The 17,398-nt window shown below is 38.2% G+C and overlaps 1 protein-coding gene across 1 annotated transcript in view; it reads left to right on the top strand.

Moving 5' to 3' along the window:
• The first annotated feature begins 12,907 nt into the window (after positions 1 to 12,907).
• Qpct (glutaminyl-peptide cyclotransferase) overlaps positions 12,908 to 17,398 on the top strand; it is a 33,381-nt gene continuing 28,890 nt past the window's right edge. The window contains exon 1 of the mRNA XM_047522795.1: positions 12,908 to 13,165. Within this exon, the coding sequence (XP_047378751.1) occupies positions 13,046 to 13,165 (120 nt within the window). The 5' untranslated portion in view covers positions 12,908 to 13,045. The remainder of the gene's footprint in view (positions 13,166 to 17,398) is intronic.

The raw sequence follows: 17,398 nt of genomic DNA, 5'->3' as shown, positions 1-17,398 counted from the left end.
GCTTTTTCAAACATTAAAATCAAAGATGAATTAGTTCATCTAATATAGTATAATCTGAATAATGGTGTACATGTAAACTGTAGAATTGAAATTGTTTTATGACCGTAATTTATGCTGTTTTAGTATTACCAAAACACTCAAAATACTTTGCTAATGTTTTCAGATATATAAATAAAACAAACAGCATAAAATTAGCCTAAATCTAAGTAAAACTACAGATATATATAGGAACATATGTGGTTTTAAAGGCAGAATTTGAGTTATAATATTATGCTGCAACTTTCTATCTAGTACTAGCAGTAGTAGCTATGTATGGCATAACCAATTTGTTTTTAAAGCCCGTTGCTATTTTCTGTGAATCTGTGTCATTTTTATTTGCTTGTTTGATTTTTGTTTGGTGCTGGGGATTGAACTCTGGACATTGCACTTGCTAGGCAAGTGTGCTACTACTGAGCCACCCTACCAACCCATATTTACTTTCTTAGTGTTCTATTTTTGGACCCTGTGGGAAGAGATTTTAGAGTCTCCCTGTTTCTGAGACTAGTAGACCTAACCTGCATCTTAAAAACAAGCATTTTTAAAAAATAACTTGAAAATTCTCTTGCAATGATTGTTCTTTCATGAAAAGTCAGAAGGGGACTAATTAACAAGCACAATTAACACTGTTCCAAGATTACAAGATTGAAAGGACATTTTTCAGTTAAAACTCTTTGTAGCCTGATCAGTGGAAAAATCTCACAATTTCACACCATTTAAACAAAGATAAATAATATAACACCTTAGAAAATGCACAAATGATCCCAAAGCAAAAGATAACTAAGTGCTTCAGTCTTGACTTTAGATTATATTAACTTATAGTAGGGTATTTAATTTTTTCTTAAAGAAGAGAAAGTAATATAAAAATGAATATTCTGCTTAAAGCCTGGAAATAAGATAATTTCAAAGGTCTCATTTTACCTTCAGTGAAAGCTTATTTTAGTATATTAAAAAGTAGTTTTCAAGACTGCTTAAATTTTCTCCTTTGAAACAAATGCCTGTAGGGTTGCTATGGTTTAGACACGATTTGTACCCCCAAGAATTTATGGGTTAGAGTCTTGATTCCCAGTATGGGGTTATGAGAGGTGGTGGGAACTTTAAGAGGTGGGCCTAGTGGAAGGTGATTAAGGTTGCTGGGGGCACTTCCATATCTGTTTGTTTTGAAGTTCTGGGGATCAAATCCTGGCCCAAATCCTGGGCAAGTGTTCTACCACTGAGCTACATCCCCAAATTAATGCAATTCTTCTGGGACCCTAGCTAGTTCTCAAGAGAGTGTGGCTATAAAAGAAAGGGACTGGTTCCTTCCCAAGCTCTGGCTTCTTGTCTTAACATATGATCTCTCCCTCTCTCCTGCACTTCTGCCATGATATCACTCACCATGATGTGATGCAGTTAGGGATTGCATCACCAGAGCCATCACCATGCTGTTTGTACTTTAAGCCTTCCAATCTATGAGCTAAATATACCTCTTTTCTTCATGAGTTACCTGACCTCAGTATTTTGTTATAACAACAGAAAATAGTCTAAGACAAGGGTACATTGCCTACAGGCGAATTAGCTTTATACGGGCCTGGACAGATTAATTAACTGCCCCATGTCTTAATTTTCTTGTCATTAATAATTAGATAATGATAACTTCACTAACATGCTAATTTATAGAATTAGAAGCTCTTTAAAAATGTATTACATACACACCAAACATCCCTGATCATATTTTCAACATATACCACAAATTTAGCTACTAATTCTGAATGGAAACAAGTTCTTGAGCTAACAGCCTTTATGTTTTCCATGTACTATTGTTAACATATTGCAGATATTGGTGCTTTGTCACCTTATTTGATCTCATGAAATGCAAAGAAATTTAACATAGATGAAATTTTTTAATAAAAAGTCAACATGTATATATCTCTAAATCATACATACTATATATAAGGATACTTTCTATAACAATGAGTTGATTGTAACTTCCTATTATAGACAGTTTTGACATTGTGTAGCTCAGAGCTGTTTCATAGTCTATCAAGAGTGAAGTTCTCTTTGGTCTTCATCTTTTTTCTCTCTACTTTCATCTCCTTGAGTGCATAGAAATTCCTTACTAGATATTCACTCATTTGGGTCTTGAACGTTTTTTGGTTTTTAGAGCCTTCAGAGAAAAATTGATAAAAATAACATGACAGGGCTGGGGATGTAGCTTAGTTGACTGAGTGACTGTCCACCATGCACAAGGCCCTGGTTTTAAAAACCAAACAAACAAAAAACAATCAAAACCAGAAAAATCCAAAAACACCAAAGAAACAAACAAACAAACAAACAAAATATAATGAAATTGGTGAAGGGGGTGGAAAAGAAATAGTGTTGGGGCACATGATTAGTGTTGGTAAAAGGAAGGAGGGTTAATGGAGATTGTATCTTCCCTTCTTTGAGAGTAGAGTAAATGTTATTCTAAAGGGCTGGGAAGGGAGAAGGCCAAGAAGCCAGAAAAGGAAACTTTTTTTTCTACATTTCATTCCCACCTTGACCTGACCCCTGATCTTACAAAAGAAGTTGGGGAGATTTACAGGAAATCTAGATTCCTAAGATTTCTAAGGAATAGCAAAAGTATGACTCTGGACTGTAAAAACAAATACTTTTAATGTTCATTCCACTATTGAGAGCAGTGGTGGACAGATTTGGGCAGAGATTTAATGTGGATGTTTTTAATTCTCTAAGGGCGGGGTTCTTCAGATTGAGGCTTGTGCAGGGGCAAAAAGCTACGGTTGTGACTCAGCTGTAAGGCGCTTACCTAGCACATGTGAAGCACTGGGTTCAAACCTCAGCACCACATAAAAATAAATAAAATAAAGGTATAGTGTCCATCTACAACTAAAAAAATTTTTTAGAAAGTCGGGGACCTAAGTGACAGTTTTTCTTTTTTTTTTTTGTGGGTGCTGGGGATCAAACCCAGGGCCTTGTGCTTACAAAGCAAGCACTCTACCAACTGAGCTATCTCCCCAGCCCCTAGGTAACAGTTTTGAATCTGAGTTGCCTGCTTAATAATTTGTCTAAGACTGTCTCTTTCCCAAACTTTCTACTTTTACCCTCAGAGCCTTACAAAATAACTACTATGCAACGTGATTACAAATGTTATCATCAATCGGATTATATGATTTTTGCTAATGTATTTTTCAAAGTATGTAGCTTAAGAGAGTGATTCTCAGCCTGGCTGCACATTAGACTTACCTGGGGAGATTTAAAAAAAAATCTACATCCATACCACAGACCAAATGTCACCATTTTAAAACAAAGCTTTCTAATTCTAATATGTAGTTACCATTGGAACCATTGACTTATGTATAATCTCTTCCCTGTGAGAACATAGTGGTTCTCAGATCTTTTGGTCTCAGGACCTCTTACATTATTGAAAACCACAAATAGCTCTTACATTATTGAGGACCACAAATAGAATGTGAAATATGTTTGTCAATATTTATTGTATTGTAAATTAAAACAGGCATTTTATAGATATTTAATTATGGATTCATTTAAAATAATAAAAGAGTTACATGTTAAATAACACATTTTTATGAGAAAACGGCATTTCTAAAACCAAAGAATTTAGTAAGTACATTGATATTGTTGAACTTTTTAAAAAAATTTCTCTTATTTTTAAAAAAACTTCTTAGAAGACAACTGGATTCTCATGTTTACTTATGCATTCAATCTCTAATAATGTTATTTTGGTTGAAGCACGTGAAGAAAATTTGGCCTCACATATAGTAGCAAGAGGTAATAGTATTTTAATAGCTTTTTCAGATAATTATTGATAATCTTTGTTATTAAATCAAAACATGACAAATGGTAGTGTCATAAAAGTTGCAATTTAGAATCTAAAACCACATAAATAAAATTTTCTACTTTATTACATTAAAAAACCCCTGGTTTCTCTATACTTTGAATGGATATTTTCTTTGTGAATTTGTAACATGGTAAATTGAGAATTTGAAAAACATTGATATACTGAGTTATGCAGATATTAAAAATGTAGAACATTTAGAATTATATATTATGATATATATATAATATATTACATATATTATATATTATAATCACATTATATATTTTAATCACATTTGTTAACATCACTGATTTTGTCAGAAAAGTTATTATGTATCAGAGCACTATCAAGCTTATTGTAGCAGACACAAGTTATCCAATTCCAATTTTCCCTTGAAAGATCCAATTGTATTATTGGCAAGTAATATTGTCAGATATTTTCCTTGAAGGGGTAGGTACAGTTTATTCATTTTCAAGCACATATCTGGTGAATATCCAAGTCTGAGTAATCATAACTTATCATTGTTATTTCAATTAAAAGTGGCATTTCATGAAAAAAGCAAAAAAGTTCACCACACATCTCAAACAATGGTACAAATGTTTTTGCTTGAGATGATAACAGCCCTTCAGTACACAGCACAAGTGCTTTCTTTGTACCTCCGTTTTGTCATGCAGAATATAAAAAGCATACTCTTGACTTATGTTTTTGGTTAAGATGCGATGGTATATATCATTCCATTTTGAAAACACTAAAAATGATGTTGAAACATTGGAAACCAGACATTACAGGGGAGTGATGAAAAAATGGGAAAGAAATGAAATAAGCCTGATGATTTTCCTGGCTTCCTGCCTTGAGGGAATTTCTAGTGCAGTGCAGGTGGAGGAGGTCCAACAGAACCAGTGGTCTCCAGGAGATGAAAAGACAGAGTTGAGCACATGGCAAGATCAGTGGTCAGAGTTTTGCAGAAGCAACTCTGGGAGAAGAAGGAGCTTCCTGAAGGGAAATCTTCAGAGGTCAGTAAAGATTTCATCACAAGTCTTTAGCTGAGTAGGATGATACTTCTTGGGGTAGGATAAAGAACTACCAAAAAGAAGCAGGAACAACAAACACTAGAGCAAGGATAGAGTCAGGACTATTTTGTGTTTCCACCAGTCAGAGTGGAAAAGCTTCAAAATGCAAACACTAGAATATTCAGGAAAGTGCTGTCCTTGTAGTGGATCAAATTAGTCCTGAATTACAGGCTGCTCTGCAATAGTGTAACAAAAGTTTTAAGTCAATCTCTAAAGGATCAAATTGTTTCCAACACAACTAAGTCCCAAAACAAAGATCGGGAATATTTAAAGGAACACACACACACAAAATGCCCAGCTTTGAAAAAGAGCAAAATGCACAATGTCTCATATCTATTTGAAAATTACCAGATATGCAAAGAAATAGAAGTATATAACCCATAATGAGGAAGAAAAACAATCAATACAAAAAGAAATAGAAATAACAGAGATAATAAATGAACAGATAAAGATAAACAGTTATTGTTATAACCATATTCCATGTATTTAAGAAGGTAGAGGAAAAGATAAGCATACAGGGAGAGAGAAGATGGAATAAAGAAGACCTAAATCAAACATGTAAACATGGGGGGAAAAAACAATGTTGGAGATGAAAGAAGCATTAATTGGGACTAAGTAGATTTAGTACTTCAAAAGAAAAGATTAGTAAACTTGAAGACATAGAACTAAAATTACAAATGAGAGGAGACAAAGAAAAAAGATGCAGAGACTAGTGACCTATGGGGAAACTTCAAACAACTTCATAAGTGTTTAATTGGAGTCGCTAAAGGAGTGTGTCTGGGGTAGGGTAGGGAGAGAATGGGGAGAGAATAAAAATATTTGAAGACATAAGCGTTAAAAATTTTCCCAATTTGATGAAAACTTAAACCCTATTCATCTAAGAAACTTGGTAAACTCCAAGCACAAGAACATAAGAAACATTTCACCAAGGCACATCATAATCAAATTTCTTAAAACCTGTGAATAAAAAGAAGTCTTAAGAGCAGATTAAAAAAAAAAAAAAGACATATTACATGCAAAGAGGATCAAGGATAAGAATGACAGCAGAATCAACATCAAAAACAAGGTAAGAAGAACAACAAAACAAAACAAAAAAACCCCAAGACGAAAACAACCCCCACTCCCTGCCAGAATAGCATCTTTAAAGTACTGAAAGAAAAAAAAAAATCAACACAGACATCTAAACTCAGAGAAAATAACTTTAAAAAATTAAGGAAAAATAATTTTTTCAGTGTACAGAAACAGAATTAATCATTGCCATATATGCACTGCAAGAAATATTAAAGAATGTATTTTAAGTTTGGCACAGTTGCTTATGCCTATAATCCCAGTTACTCAGGAGGCTGAGGCAGGAAGACTATAAGTTCAATGCTGAACTGACAAAATTTAGTGAGACCCTGTCTCAAATTTGAAAAACCTAAGCTTGTAGCTCAGTGACAGAGAACTTTCCTAGCATGTGCAAAGTCCTGGGTTCAATCCCCAGTACTGGGGTTTGGGGAGTGAGGAGTGGCAAGAAATATATTTTAGGCACAAAGAAAATGATACCAGATAGGCATATGTATCTACCCAAAGGAAGGAAGACTATCAGAAATGGTAAATATATAGATAGATGAAAAAGAGTTTAAAACTCATTTAACAATAAGTTTGAAAGATAATTATTTAATGCAAAGATAAAAATATATTTTATCTTTATATTAAATATATTAAAAAATATATTTTGAGGTACATAACATATTTGGAAGTAAAGTATAGGACCAAAATAGTATGGAGACCAAGAGAAGTAAAGTAGAAGTACCCATGGATGATCCCATGGGTGATTTACTATTGAGCTCCATCCCCAGCTTTTTTTATTTTTAATTTTCAGTTGCCCAGGCTGGCCTTGAACTTGTGATCCTCCTGCCTCAGCCTCCCAAGAAACTGGGATTATAGGCCACCACAGGTGCAGCTCTAAGGGTCTTAAACTACAAGGTAAGTGATTTTTGAAGATGGTGCTCCATTAAAAATATATACTACAAATCCCAAAGCGAACACTCGAAAAGGAAGGGGGGAAAGAAAGAGGGAAAGAGAGAAAACAAAGCAAAACAAAAATGAAAACCCAAGACCAAAAGCTGAGATATAGCTAAGAGGTTAAGTTGCTAAAATGGAATACTAATAAAATAAATCAAAATCAGGAAAAAGTGGTAAAAAATGAACAAAGAACAGATGGAACACATAAAACAAATGGCAGAATGGTATGTTTAAATTTGATCTCATCAATAATCATATTCAAGGGGCTGGGGAGATAGCTCAGCTGGTAGAGTGCTTGCCTTGCAAACACAAGGCCCTGAGTTCCATCCCCAGTACCCCAAAAAAAAAAAAAAAAATCATATTCAATATAAATAATCCAAATACCTCACTTTAAAGTCAGAGATTGTCTAATTGTATAAAAAGCAAAACTTACCTGTATGCTGCCTATAGAAAACCTATTTTAAATGTAAATAAGATCATAGTTTAAAAATAAGGTGATGGACACTCATAAAAGGATTAACACTAATCAAAAGACAGTTGGACTAGTTAGTTATATTAGTATTACAAAAATTTAGATTTCAGAGCAAAGCATATTAACAAATACAAAGAGGTATTTCATGATGACAAAGGGTCAATTTGTTAAGAGGACATTGCAATCCCAAACATTCATGCACTTATTGGGAAAACTTAGAAATCCATAATATAAAAATAGAATTGGAAGGAAATTGGCAAATTCACAATTATAGTCAGAGAGTCTAGCACCAGTCTTTCATTAATTAACAGACAAATAGACCAGTTAGTATATGGAAGATTTAGGTACCACATCAACTATCTTGACTTAACTGCCATTTATGGAACACTGCCCAATAACAAGAGAATACACCTTCTTTTCACGTGCCAAGGAACATTTACTAAGGTTTTGAGATGTAAATTAATTCTCAAAAAATTTTAAAAAATCATCTAAACAAGTCTGTTCTCTGATCATGATGGAATTGAATTTAAGATCAATAACAAAAGAAATTAGGAAAATCCTCAACTATCTGGAAACCAAATAACACAATTAGAATAGTACATTTGTGCAAAAAAAGAAATCAAAGGGAAACTGGAAAGTATTTTGAACTGAATGAAAACAAAGCCAACAGCAAAATATGTGGAACAAAGCTGAGTAGCATTTACAGAGGAATTACAGGGACCAAAGGCTTCTTGTCAGAAAAAAAGTAAAATGCTGCAAATTGATGACTCAGGCTTCCATGTTTTGAAACTTAAATAGAATGTGTGTCAAAGTGAACCCAAAGTAAGCAGAAGAAAGCAAATAATAAGATCAAAGCAGAAATGAATGGAAAGGAAAATAGAGCAGAAACAGAGAACATCAGTGAAATCAATCAGCTATTCCTATGGTTAAAATTAAAGACCAACTCATAAAAATATTGGTGAGAATGTGGAGGAACTAAAATTCCCGCACACTGTCATATAACGAGTTTGAAAGGCTGTGTGACTGATAGGTGTTTGTCTGGCTAGTAGAGAGATGGATTACAAAGGAAAAGGAGAAAACTTTGGAGATGGTGAATAATGTCCACTCACTGGCTGTGGTTTCACAGGTATATACCTATGTTAAAACTCATCATATTATATATTTTACATATGTATAGTTTATAGCATTACAATTATATTGCAATAACACTGTTAAAATATATGTACTCAGGAGTTGAGATTTAATGAAAGCAATACTTTTTATTTGCTTCATCAATGAATTCTTTTTTTTTTCATCAACGAATTCTTAAGTGAAACTGGCTCTTTTATCTTTCTATTCTTTTTTCTGCACTCTGTGCATGACAGTGAAGACTATGACTACAAATAAAGTTTTTTTTTATATTATAATTTTTTTGTCCTTGCTGGGTGAGGTGGCACATGCCTGTAATCCTAGTGGTTTGGGAGCCTGAGACAGGAGGATCGCTAGTTCAAGGCCAGCCTCAGCAACTTAGTGAGGCCCTAATCAATTTAGTGAGACTCTGTCTCAAAATAAAATATAAAAAGAACTGGGAATGTGCTCAGTGGTTAAGCACCCCTGGGTTCAATCCCTGGTACCAAAAAAAAAAAAAAAAGAAAAAGAAAAAAAAGTAATAATAATCTTGTGACCTGTCTTGATACGTGCTAAGGTACTAGCGGTTTTACCCACCATTGTTTTTGCAACATTTGTGTAAAGTCAATGCACTAAAAGGGTAAATCTTGTCTTGGTATTATTATGAAAATTAATTTGGCTTTGGAGACATACAAAAAGTTCTCAGGGAATCAGGGGTCCATAGACTGCACTTTGAGACCTGCTGGATTGAATTCAGGGTTGCTTAACCACCAAGTCAAATCCCCAGCCCTTTTTATTTTTTATTTTGAGACAGGGTCTTGCTAAGTTACCTATGGCCTCCCTAAGTTGCTGAGGTTGGCTTTGAACTTGTGATTCTCCTGCCTCAGCCTCCCAAGTCACTGGGATTATGGGTATATACCGCTGTGCCTAGTGAGAATTGTTGTTTTAGTAGACTAACCTTCTAGTCATTATTGCTTTAGTTCAGTGATGTCACTTTAAAGGTGGGACAATGTGTTTGAAAATCCTGCTGTGGTAGCTTTGTGGGAAGATAGTTTTTTGGCAGTTGGGTCCTACTAGTCTTTGAAATCATGGTAGAGAATCTATACTAAGATGATAACCACTCTTCTTGGGTGTGTGTGTGTGTGTGTGTGCCCACACGCTGGGGATTGAACCAGGGATGCTTTACCCCATCACTCTTTATTTTTTATTTTGAGTCTGGGTCTCACTGGGTTGCTTAAGGCCTCACTAAGTTGCTGCAAGTCTAAATTGCTAAATTACTGAGGCTTGTCTTCAGCTTGTGGTCCTCCTACCTCTGTCTCCTAGATTGCTGGGATTGCAGGTATGTGCCATCTTGCCTAGCAAATCACACCTCTTGGGAATACTGGGTAGACAATTGATTTATTTCCATGAAAAAAAAAAGGAGGCTAGAACTTTAGTTAAAGTGTAAAAGTTATTGATTATATTCCATAGAAAGAGTTTCATGACAGCAAAAATTGCTGTAGGGAAAAATAGCAGATATAAGGATTTCTATAAGTTTCTAGAACGATGGGGGAAAGAAAAGAAAAATAAGTGAAGTAAAGTGGAAGAAGAATATTTAATGTATAAGACACAAGAAATGTGAATAAAAAAGGCAGGGATACGTACAGTTGGGTTGGGTTTGTAGATTAGCCTCACTTATTATGTGAAATATTTTGGTTTGTATGAGATCCATCATATGGATGCATTTGTGGTGGATACCAAGCCCAGTTGCTTAGATCTGCCTTCAGGGAAAGAGTGCTCCAGCTGCTGGAGTGAGGCTGGGTACAACTCTCTTGGCAGCAGAGCCATTAAAGGGAAATCCTCCCATCCAGGCGCGGAGATAAAGCCCCAATCATTTTGGCCATCACAAGGCAGCTCTGACAGGCAATTTCAGTTCTGCAGCTCCCTCTGGGGTGAGTGAGGCTGTGCAACCCACTTCCCTGCTAACTTGTCCCTCTGCTTCATCCTGTTCCTCCTTCCTCCCACAGACGTCTGTCCCAGAGGCACTCCCTAATTCACATCTGCTTGCTGAATTGTTTCCGATTTTGTTTCTTATAGATTCCCAAACTGCAATAGCGTCTTACTCACTTAACTATCTCTCAAATTGAAGAACTGTAGGGAATAGAACATCGTTGTCAAGTAACTTGTTAAAAATTTAGCTCAAGCCAGGTGCCGTGGCACACGCCTATAATGCCAGTGGCTGGGAGGCTGAGGCAGGAGGATTGCAAGTTCAAAGTCAGCCTTGGCAACAGCAAGGCATTAAGCAACTCAGTGAGATCCTGTCTCTAAAGTACTAAAAAGGGTTGGGGATGTGACTCAGTGGTTGATTGCCCCTGGGTTCAATCCCTGGTAACACCCCCACCAAAAAATTTTAGCTCAAGGTGAGCTCAGTGGTGCATGCTTGTAATCTCCAGCAATTTTGGAGGCTAAGGCAGGAGGATCATAAGTTTGAGGGTAGCGTGGGCAAATTAGCAAGACCCTGTAAAAGGAGTGAGGATTAGTGGCAGAATACTTCTGGGTTCATGCTCCTGTACTAAAAATTGAAAACAAAAAAATATATATAACAAGCAAGTTCAAGTGTTCCCATATTTTTTGTCTTGAATTGCTTACATTTAGTATGACCTTATGTTCACATTTTGTTTCATATAGGTTTTCCACTTATACCTCCCTTTTTTATAGGAATCATACTGCGAAAATATAAAAGGTAATAGGGTAAGAAAACTAGGTTCTTTATTACCACTCTGGAAATTCTGTTTCAAGGCTAGCTCAAGCAGCAAGAGAGGAAGTATATTGGGATGTGTAATAATGGTTTCATTCTGAACATTGGACCAATAGAAAGTTCTGAGGTGATCCATTTATCTTTATTTCATACTGTTATTTTTTATTACATACTGTTCCTGTATGTAATAAAGAAACTATTTATGTTATTTAAGCCTATATATTTTTGTCATTCAAACTCTTGGACAAGAATTAGATTAGCAATTTTGATGGGAGAAAAGGAGATACTTCCATGCTGTCTTCCCTTGCAGCTCCAGATGGTGGCAGGACAGTGTATATTCCCAGGCCAGTTCTCTTCTATTTAAATACTGACCCTGTAGCCAAGCCTGGGAAAATAGAGTGGATGGGTCTTCCAGCAGTGCTTATTATCTTCCAATCCTTGCTGTAATTCCTAGGAAATAGTTTTCTTTCAGCATCCTTGTTCTGATTTTTTTCTGAGAACCCTGTTACTGGGAGATGACTCAGGACAGACCAAGCCCTGATCCTCACTGTGGTAGAAAAAGAGGATGGGGAAGTAATTGTCCTGATAACAATTTAGATCAGAAACCTATATACAAAACCATTCTTTCTTTCTCTCTGGTGTGGGGAACAAACCCAGGACCTTGCACATGCTAGGCAAGTGCAATGCCACTGAACTAAATTTAAATTTTTGAATTTATTTCTTATTAAATAGGATTATTTGGGTAACAATGATCTTTGATGTTACAAAATAGTTACCCCTCAGTATCTTTCCCATACCAAAATTCTCAGGTGCTTAATTCCCTTATATACAATGGTATAGTGTTTGCATATAATTTATGAACATCCTCCTGTATACCTTAAATCATCTTTAGATTACTTACAACACACCTAATGCAATGTAGATGCTATGTAATTAATTGCTGTACTATATTGTTTAGGGAACAGCGACAAGAAAATCATCTGTGTTCAGTACAGATGCAAATTTTTTTCCTGAGTATTTTTGATTTATGATTGACTGAATGCTGGGATACAGAACCCATGGAAATGGGCAATTTTAATAAAATTGTTTCTGGTTTTTCCTTTTGGAGGCATACTTTAAAGAAGATGACTGTCTAGAGAGTCTCCATATATTCAAGAACTCATGTATTTCAGATAATTACTTAAACCATACATCTCAATTTGGATGTATGTTTCTCACAAGACAAGGCAACTATTTGTGAGCAAAGATAAAGATTCACTGTTATAAATACTTTCCCTTGAGGGTTCCAGTTCAGTCTTTCTCCAGGGGGTTCAGTTTCCTCATCTGTCAAATGGGATTAGTGGATTAGAGGATCATGGAAAAGGCACATAGAACAGGGTCTGCCTGGTACAGAATATTCAGTAAATGTTTTCTTAAAGAGCTGCGGAAAAAACACTTCATAAACCCCAAGGTCTGATGAACCCTTCCTCTCTTTTCTATTCCCTGTGTGGCACTGGAGATCATAAAAAGACTCTTCCTTCCTTCCTTGCATCCTCTCCAAAACAAAGAAGTGACCTTCTTTGTTCCCTTGGATTCGGAAGTTTGTGTCACCCAGGGCAGCCCAGCCCCCTGGTTTGCTAAGGTCTGGAGGAGGAGGGTTGCGGCTGCGGCCTGCGTCGCGCTGCGGGAGACGACCGGAGCGATGGGGAGGCGGGCGCAGTCGACCCAAGGGTGGAGAAGGGGGAAGGCGACAGACGCGCGTTCTCGGGCTCGTGACCGCCGGCGGCCTGGGGAACCCGCGCCCACACAGCTTTGCAGAGATGGCAGGCTGCGGTGACCAGCGCGTCGCGGGCACCCTCCACCTGCTGCTGCTGGTGGCCGCCCTGCCTCTGGCAGCCCGGGCTTTCAATAGGAGCCCGGTTGCCTGGACCCAGGAGAAGGTGAGGGTCTGCTTCTGTGTGATTGTACCTGAGTGGCTCTTGGGGCGTGCGGGGACCCCGGGCCCTACCAACCCTACCTAGGCAAAGCGGGAGGCGCGGCAGAGCTGCGGTCCGGTCCGGGGCCCAGGAACCCGCGCCCCAGCACAGCGCCCGGGGGAGTCGGGATTCTGCGTCCTCTCCAGGGTGCTTCAGTTGGCCTCGGGGCTGCTTTGGAGACGCCAGGGGCGCTGGGTGATGTCATTTGCTTCCCCTCGACTGCGGGCTAATGGGCGTGCTGATAGGCACAGGAAGTGTGCATCGCTCGCGGCGGGCGAGCAGGGAAACCGTCTCACCGCGACCCTGGAGGCCAGCCGTCTTGGCACACCGGGGCCGCCAGGGTGCCAGGGTCCTGGGAGCGCTTGGAAATGGGCCCGCAGCTCCAAGGATGCGCTCCTAGCGTTGAAGTTTCCCTGCCATCCAGGACCGACATGTGTTGTTTTAGATTTATTAAGTGGAGCAACTCAGTATGTAGAACCTTGAAGTTCCACTTTAAAAAAATTTTTTTTTTTCCTTAAAAAAGGGTACATGCTGTTTTTAGAGAAACGCATCTTATTTTAGTGGAATTCTCCTATAAGGAACTTAGGATGAAAGTGATTTGCAATTTCTTCTCTGTAAAGCAAATAGATTCACAATTACTTCCTTTTCTTGTGTAATGGTTTTGAAATCATGAAATTGCTAAGGGCTTTTGCAAATGTTAATGGTTTTGGAGTAAAATAGTATACTTTTAAAGAAATTACAAAAAAGCTGCAAAGTCAAGTGATAGGAAATTTTTTCAATGTTATTGAACAGCTCCTCTAAATGCTTTCAGTATGTCTGTGTCTACTCAGACGTTTGAAATGCAGGGCACACAGGTGACTGCTCACTCCCACACGGCCAAATGCATATGTATGAGAATAGCCCACTTCAGTCCTGGATGGGACTTAATCAGCGACACCACCTACAACAATCCTCCACTTACATAGGGAGACCTGCAGCCACAGGGAACCTAATAGGGTTGAGAGGGAGGTCAACTCCAGTCACTTCAAGAAAAATAACTTCCCACAGGGGTTGACTAGGAGTGATACCCATGAAGAAGACCATTACATTACATGCAAAATCGTCCCATTTTTTACTCCTCTGGGAATACCTTCCCTTTCAGACATTGGGAAGGGGATACTAATAACCAGAATGTGGGGCCACACCAAATGTGTCTTTTTAAGACACATCTAAACGAATGAGAATAAGTGAGATGGGAAACTGTTAGAACTAGCTGCTTGGAAGAGATCATTTGTAGGCATGTGCAGACAGGGGGTATTTGTGGACAGAAGACACTGTGTGATTCTAAAATGTTTTAAGTCCATGAGAGCTTAACTTTTGAGAAATGTCTTTAATACATGAGTTCCTGCTAAGTTAATATTAAACTTCTAGTCACTGTTCCATTGGGAAACTGAATAGTTTCAAATGGCGAAAGTGGATGAAGCAAATGGTATGAGTAAGTGACAATCAACCACAACATTTCCCCATTTCTAGCCCCACCGCCTTGTGCTATAGGCCTTCATAAAGTTTTCCAGGTGACCAGCGATAGCTCGCAGCCTGGTGATGACTCAGTCCACACTGAAATACATGCCTTCCTGCTTTTTATGACATTTGGCTATTTTAATCATGTGAGGTGTGCCCTTGGTACACTGGTCTGCCAACAGGAGAGGTGTGGTAAAGAAAGCATCAATTTTGAAATAAAGGTGTGTCTCTTTTAGTGGCATCTAATATGTAAAAACAGATCAATGATAGTACATGGTTGTGTTTAGAAGACCATGATCTGGTTATTTGAAACCTGGAAAGCATTTTTCCATAGAAACAGTATCATAAGTTGTTAGACACCCAGGTGAGCCCACACATGTATAATTAGGGAGGGTGAAGATGCAGGGTTTTTGTGGTACCTTTTTTATTTTTTTGCTTTCTTCCGAGGTGCTGGGGATTCAAACCCGGGTCTGTGTACACGCTCGGCAAGCGCTCTACAAGCCGAGCTAATTGCCCGCTTCCCCAATCCTTTTTTAAAAAGAAAATTTTTTTGAGTTGCCAACCCTCCTGCCTCAGCCCCCAAAGTAACTGGGATTTTATATATATATCACTGTGCCCAGCTAAGAGGTAGATTTTTTGAAAAGGGGAACCACATACAGGAGAGTTAGCTTCACTTAGAAGTCCTTCTCCAGGGTGGGCTCTGAAAACTGTTAACTGCTCTCTCCAGCATTTCATTTTCTTCTTCTGGAACCACATGTATTTTGATTTATTTATTTTTTGGTATTGGGGATTGTACTTGGGCACTTTACCACTGAGCTACATTCCCAGCTCTTTCTGTTTTTTATTTTGAGAGATAGTAACTTAGCAAGGGTCTTGTTAAGATGCTGAGGCTGGCCTTGAACTTGGGATCCTCCTGCTTCAGCCTCTTGAGTTGCTGGGTTTACAGGAGTACACTCCCATGCCTGGTCAGAACCACATGTATTTTAGGTCTTTAGGGTTTCCCTCCTCCATGACCCTAGGACCTTAGCCATTTACCCTTCCACCTGCATGATTCTTCTGGAAGCAGCCATGGAGACACCAAGGCAGGGACAGGGAGGTCAGAGGTGGGCTGAGTGTTGACACAGGGAGAAAGAACCCATTCTTTTGGAACCTCTCCTATCTTGCGGGTAAGTACTACAACATCTATTTTGCACATTAGGAACCTTTTCTTAGACCCAGCTAGTAAATAAGGAAGCTGGGAATTGACCGTAAATTGTTTTTAAAGCCTGCTCTGCTCTAATTTTAAGAAGGGCTGCTTGCATTTTAAAAAGACAGATGTTATCTCATTCACTTCCCAACTCTTTCCCAGCTGCATTTGAAATGTCAGTGACATGTGCCACACAGAAGGAGTTCAGTAAGTGCTGGCTGAGTTGAATTTGCAGGCAGGCAGAAGAGTTAATCTGAGGGTTGTCTGGAGCCCTCCGATAGGTTGGAAGCTTGACTTGAATTGGCTGCACTTGGGCAGGGATTTCAATGGTTTGGAACCTCAACTCACTTCACAAGCTGGGCCCACTCTCCAAATTATGTAACTAAGCCTCTCTCTGGCTTAGCTCCATGTGATTAACAGAAAGGAGATGTTTCAGGATAGCTGGTTCACACTTTTTTTTTTTTTAGCTCAAAGATTCTTGTCACCTAGAGCAGACTTATTGTCCTTTCTGCCTGGATGAAAAGACAAGGCCAGGACTGTAACAGAACCTTGTTGCTCTGAGAATACCTGCACCCATGGAAATTGTCTAAGTGCCTTTAAACTGAAATAAACCTAGGATAACTTGGGGTTTGTATTTACTACTGGCTCAACTCTGGTTTTGCTCCTGTTACTGTTCTCCTGCTGAACCCACCCTTTTTTGCTCAGGTTTCTTCTCTTATTTGATCTTTTCATCTGCCCATAGGTTTTTATATTTTTTGAAATGTGAGAGTAAGCCTCCTTAATAATTGAATGTATGCTGTTTAGAGTGGGAAGGTTAGATGCTTTTCCATACAGGGTTTTAATGAATAGATGGGTCTAAGTAATAAACTGAGTATAGCTGTTTCACCTTCTCTATCCTTCACTGACTGGGAAGCTTGTATCTCTGTGAGTCCATTAGGACATCTTTGCTCCCAGAGAGGCAGGGAGGAAAAGGACTCTTAAGTACATTAATGAACTGGTTGAGCCCTGGAGGTTAAGGAGTACACATGTTAGTCTCTGGAGTCATGAGTGTCTATGGGCCTGTTTGCTGAGCTTATTATCGTCCATTAAATAGTGTGTATATTTATATATATGGGTGCTTTTTGTCAACTGGGTTTCAACCACAATTTGCCTTATAGTTAGAGAGGTTGGAGGAATATTTCGCTCCTGTTTTTTTCATAAGTCTCATAAGAACTTTTTCAAGCCTCTATCAATCAATCATTTAAACATGAACTTGATTTTCTTTCGTTGTGAACATGAAGTGAAGGAGTGGAAGACCCTGCCTCTGGGCCAGACTAATGGATAGTAAGAGAAAACTCTCTAGTCAAGCAACCTGTGATACAAGAGGTTTTGACTGTCACTCTGACTGTCTTGGCCTAATCTAGCTCAAAATTGGCAGAAACATCTCAGAAATTCAAAATGAATGAAACCCGCTAACATTGAACCAGGACACCTCCTGGCCCCTTGGCAGGTAGCCTTTTGTCTCTTCTCTC

Source organism: Sciurus carolinensis, chromosome 13 (assembly GCF_902686445.1).
Source record: "Sciurus carolinensis chromosome 13, mSciCar1.2, whole genome shotgun sequence".
In the NCBI taxonomy this organism is placed as follows: domain Eukaryota; kingdom Metazoa; phylum Chordata; class Mammalia; order Rodentia; family Sciuridae; genus Sciurus; species Sciurus carolinensis.
This window is presented reverse-complemented; position numbering and strand designations above follow the sequence as displayed.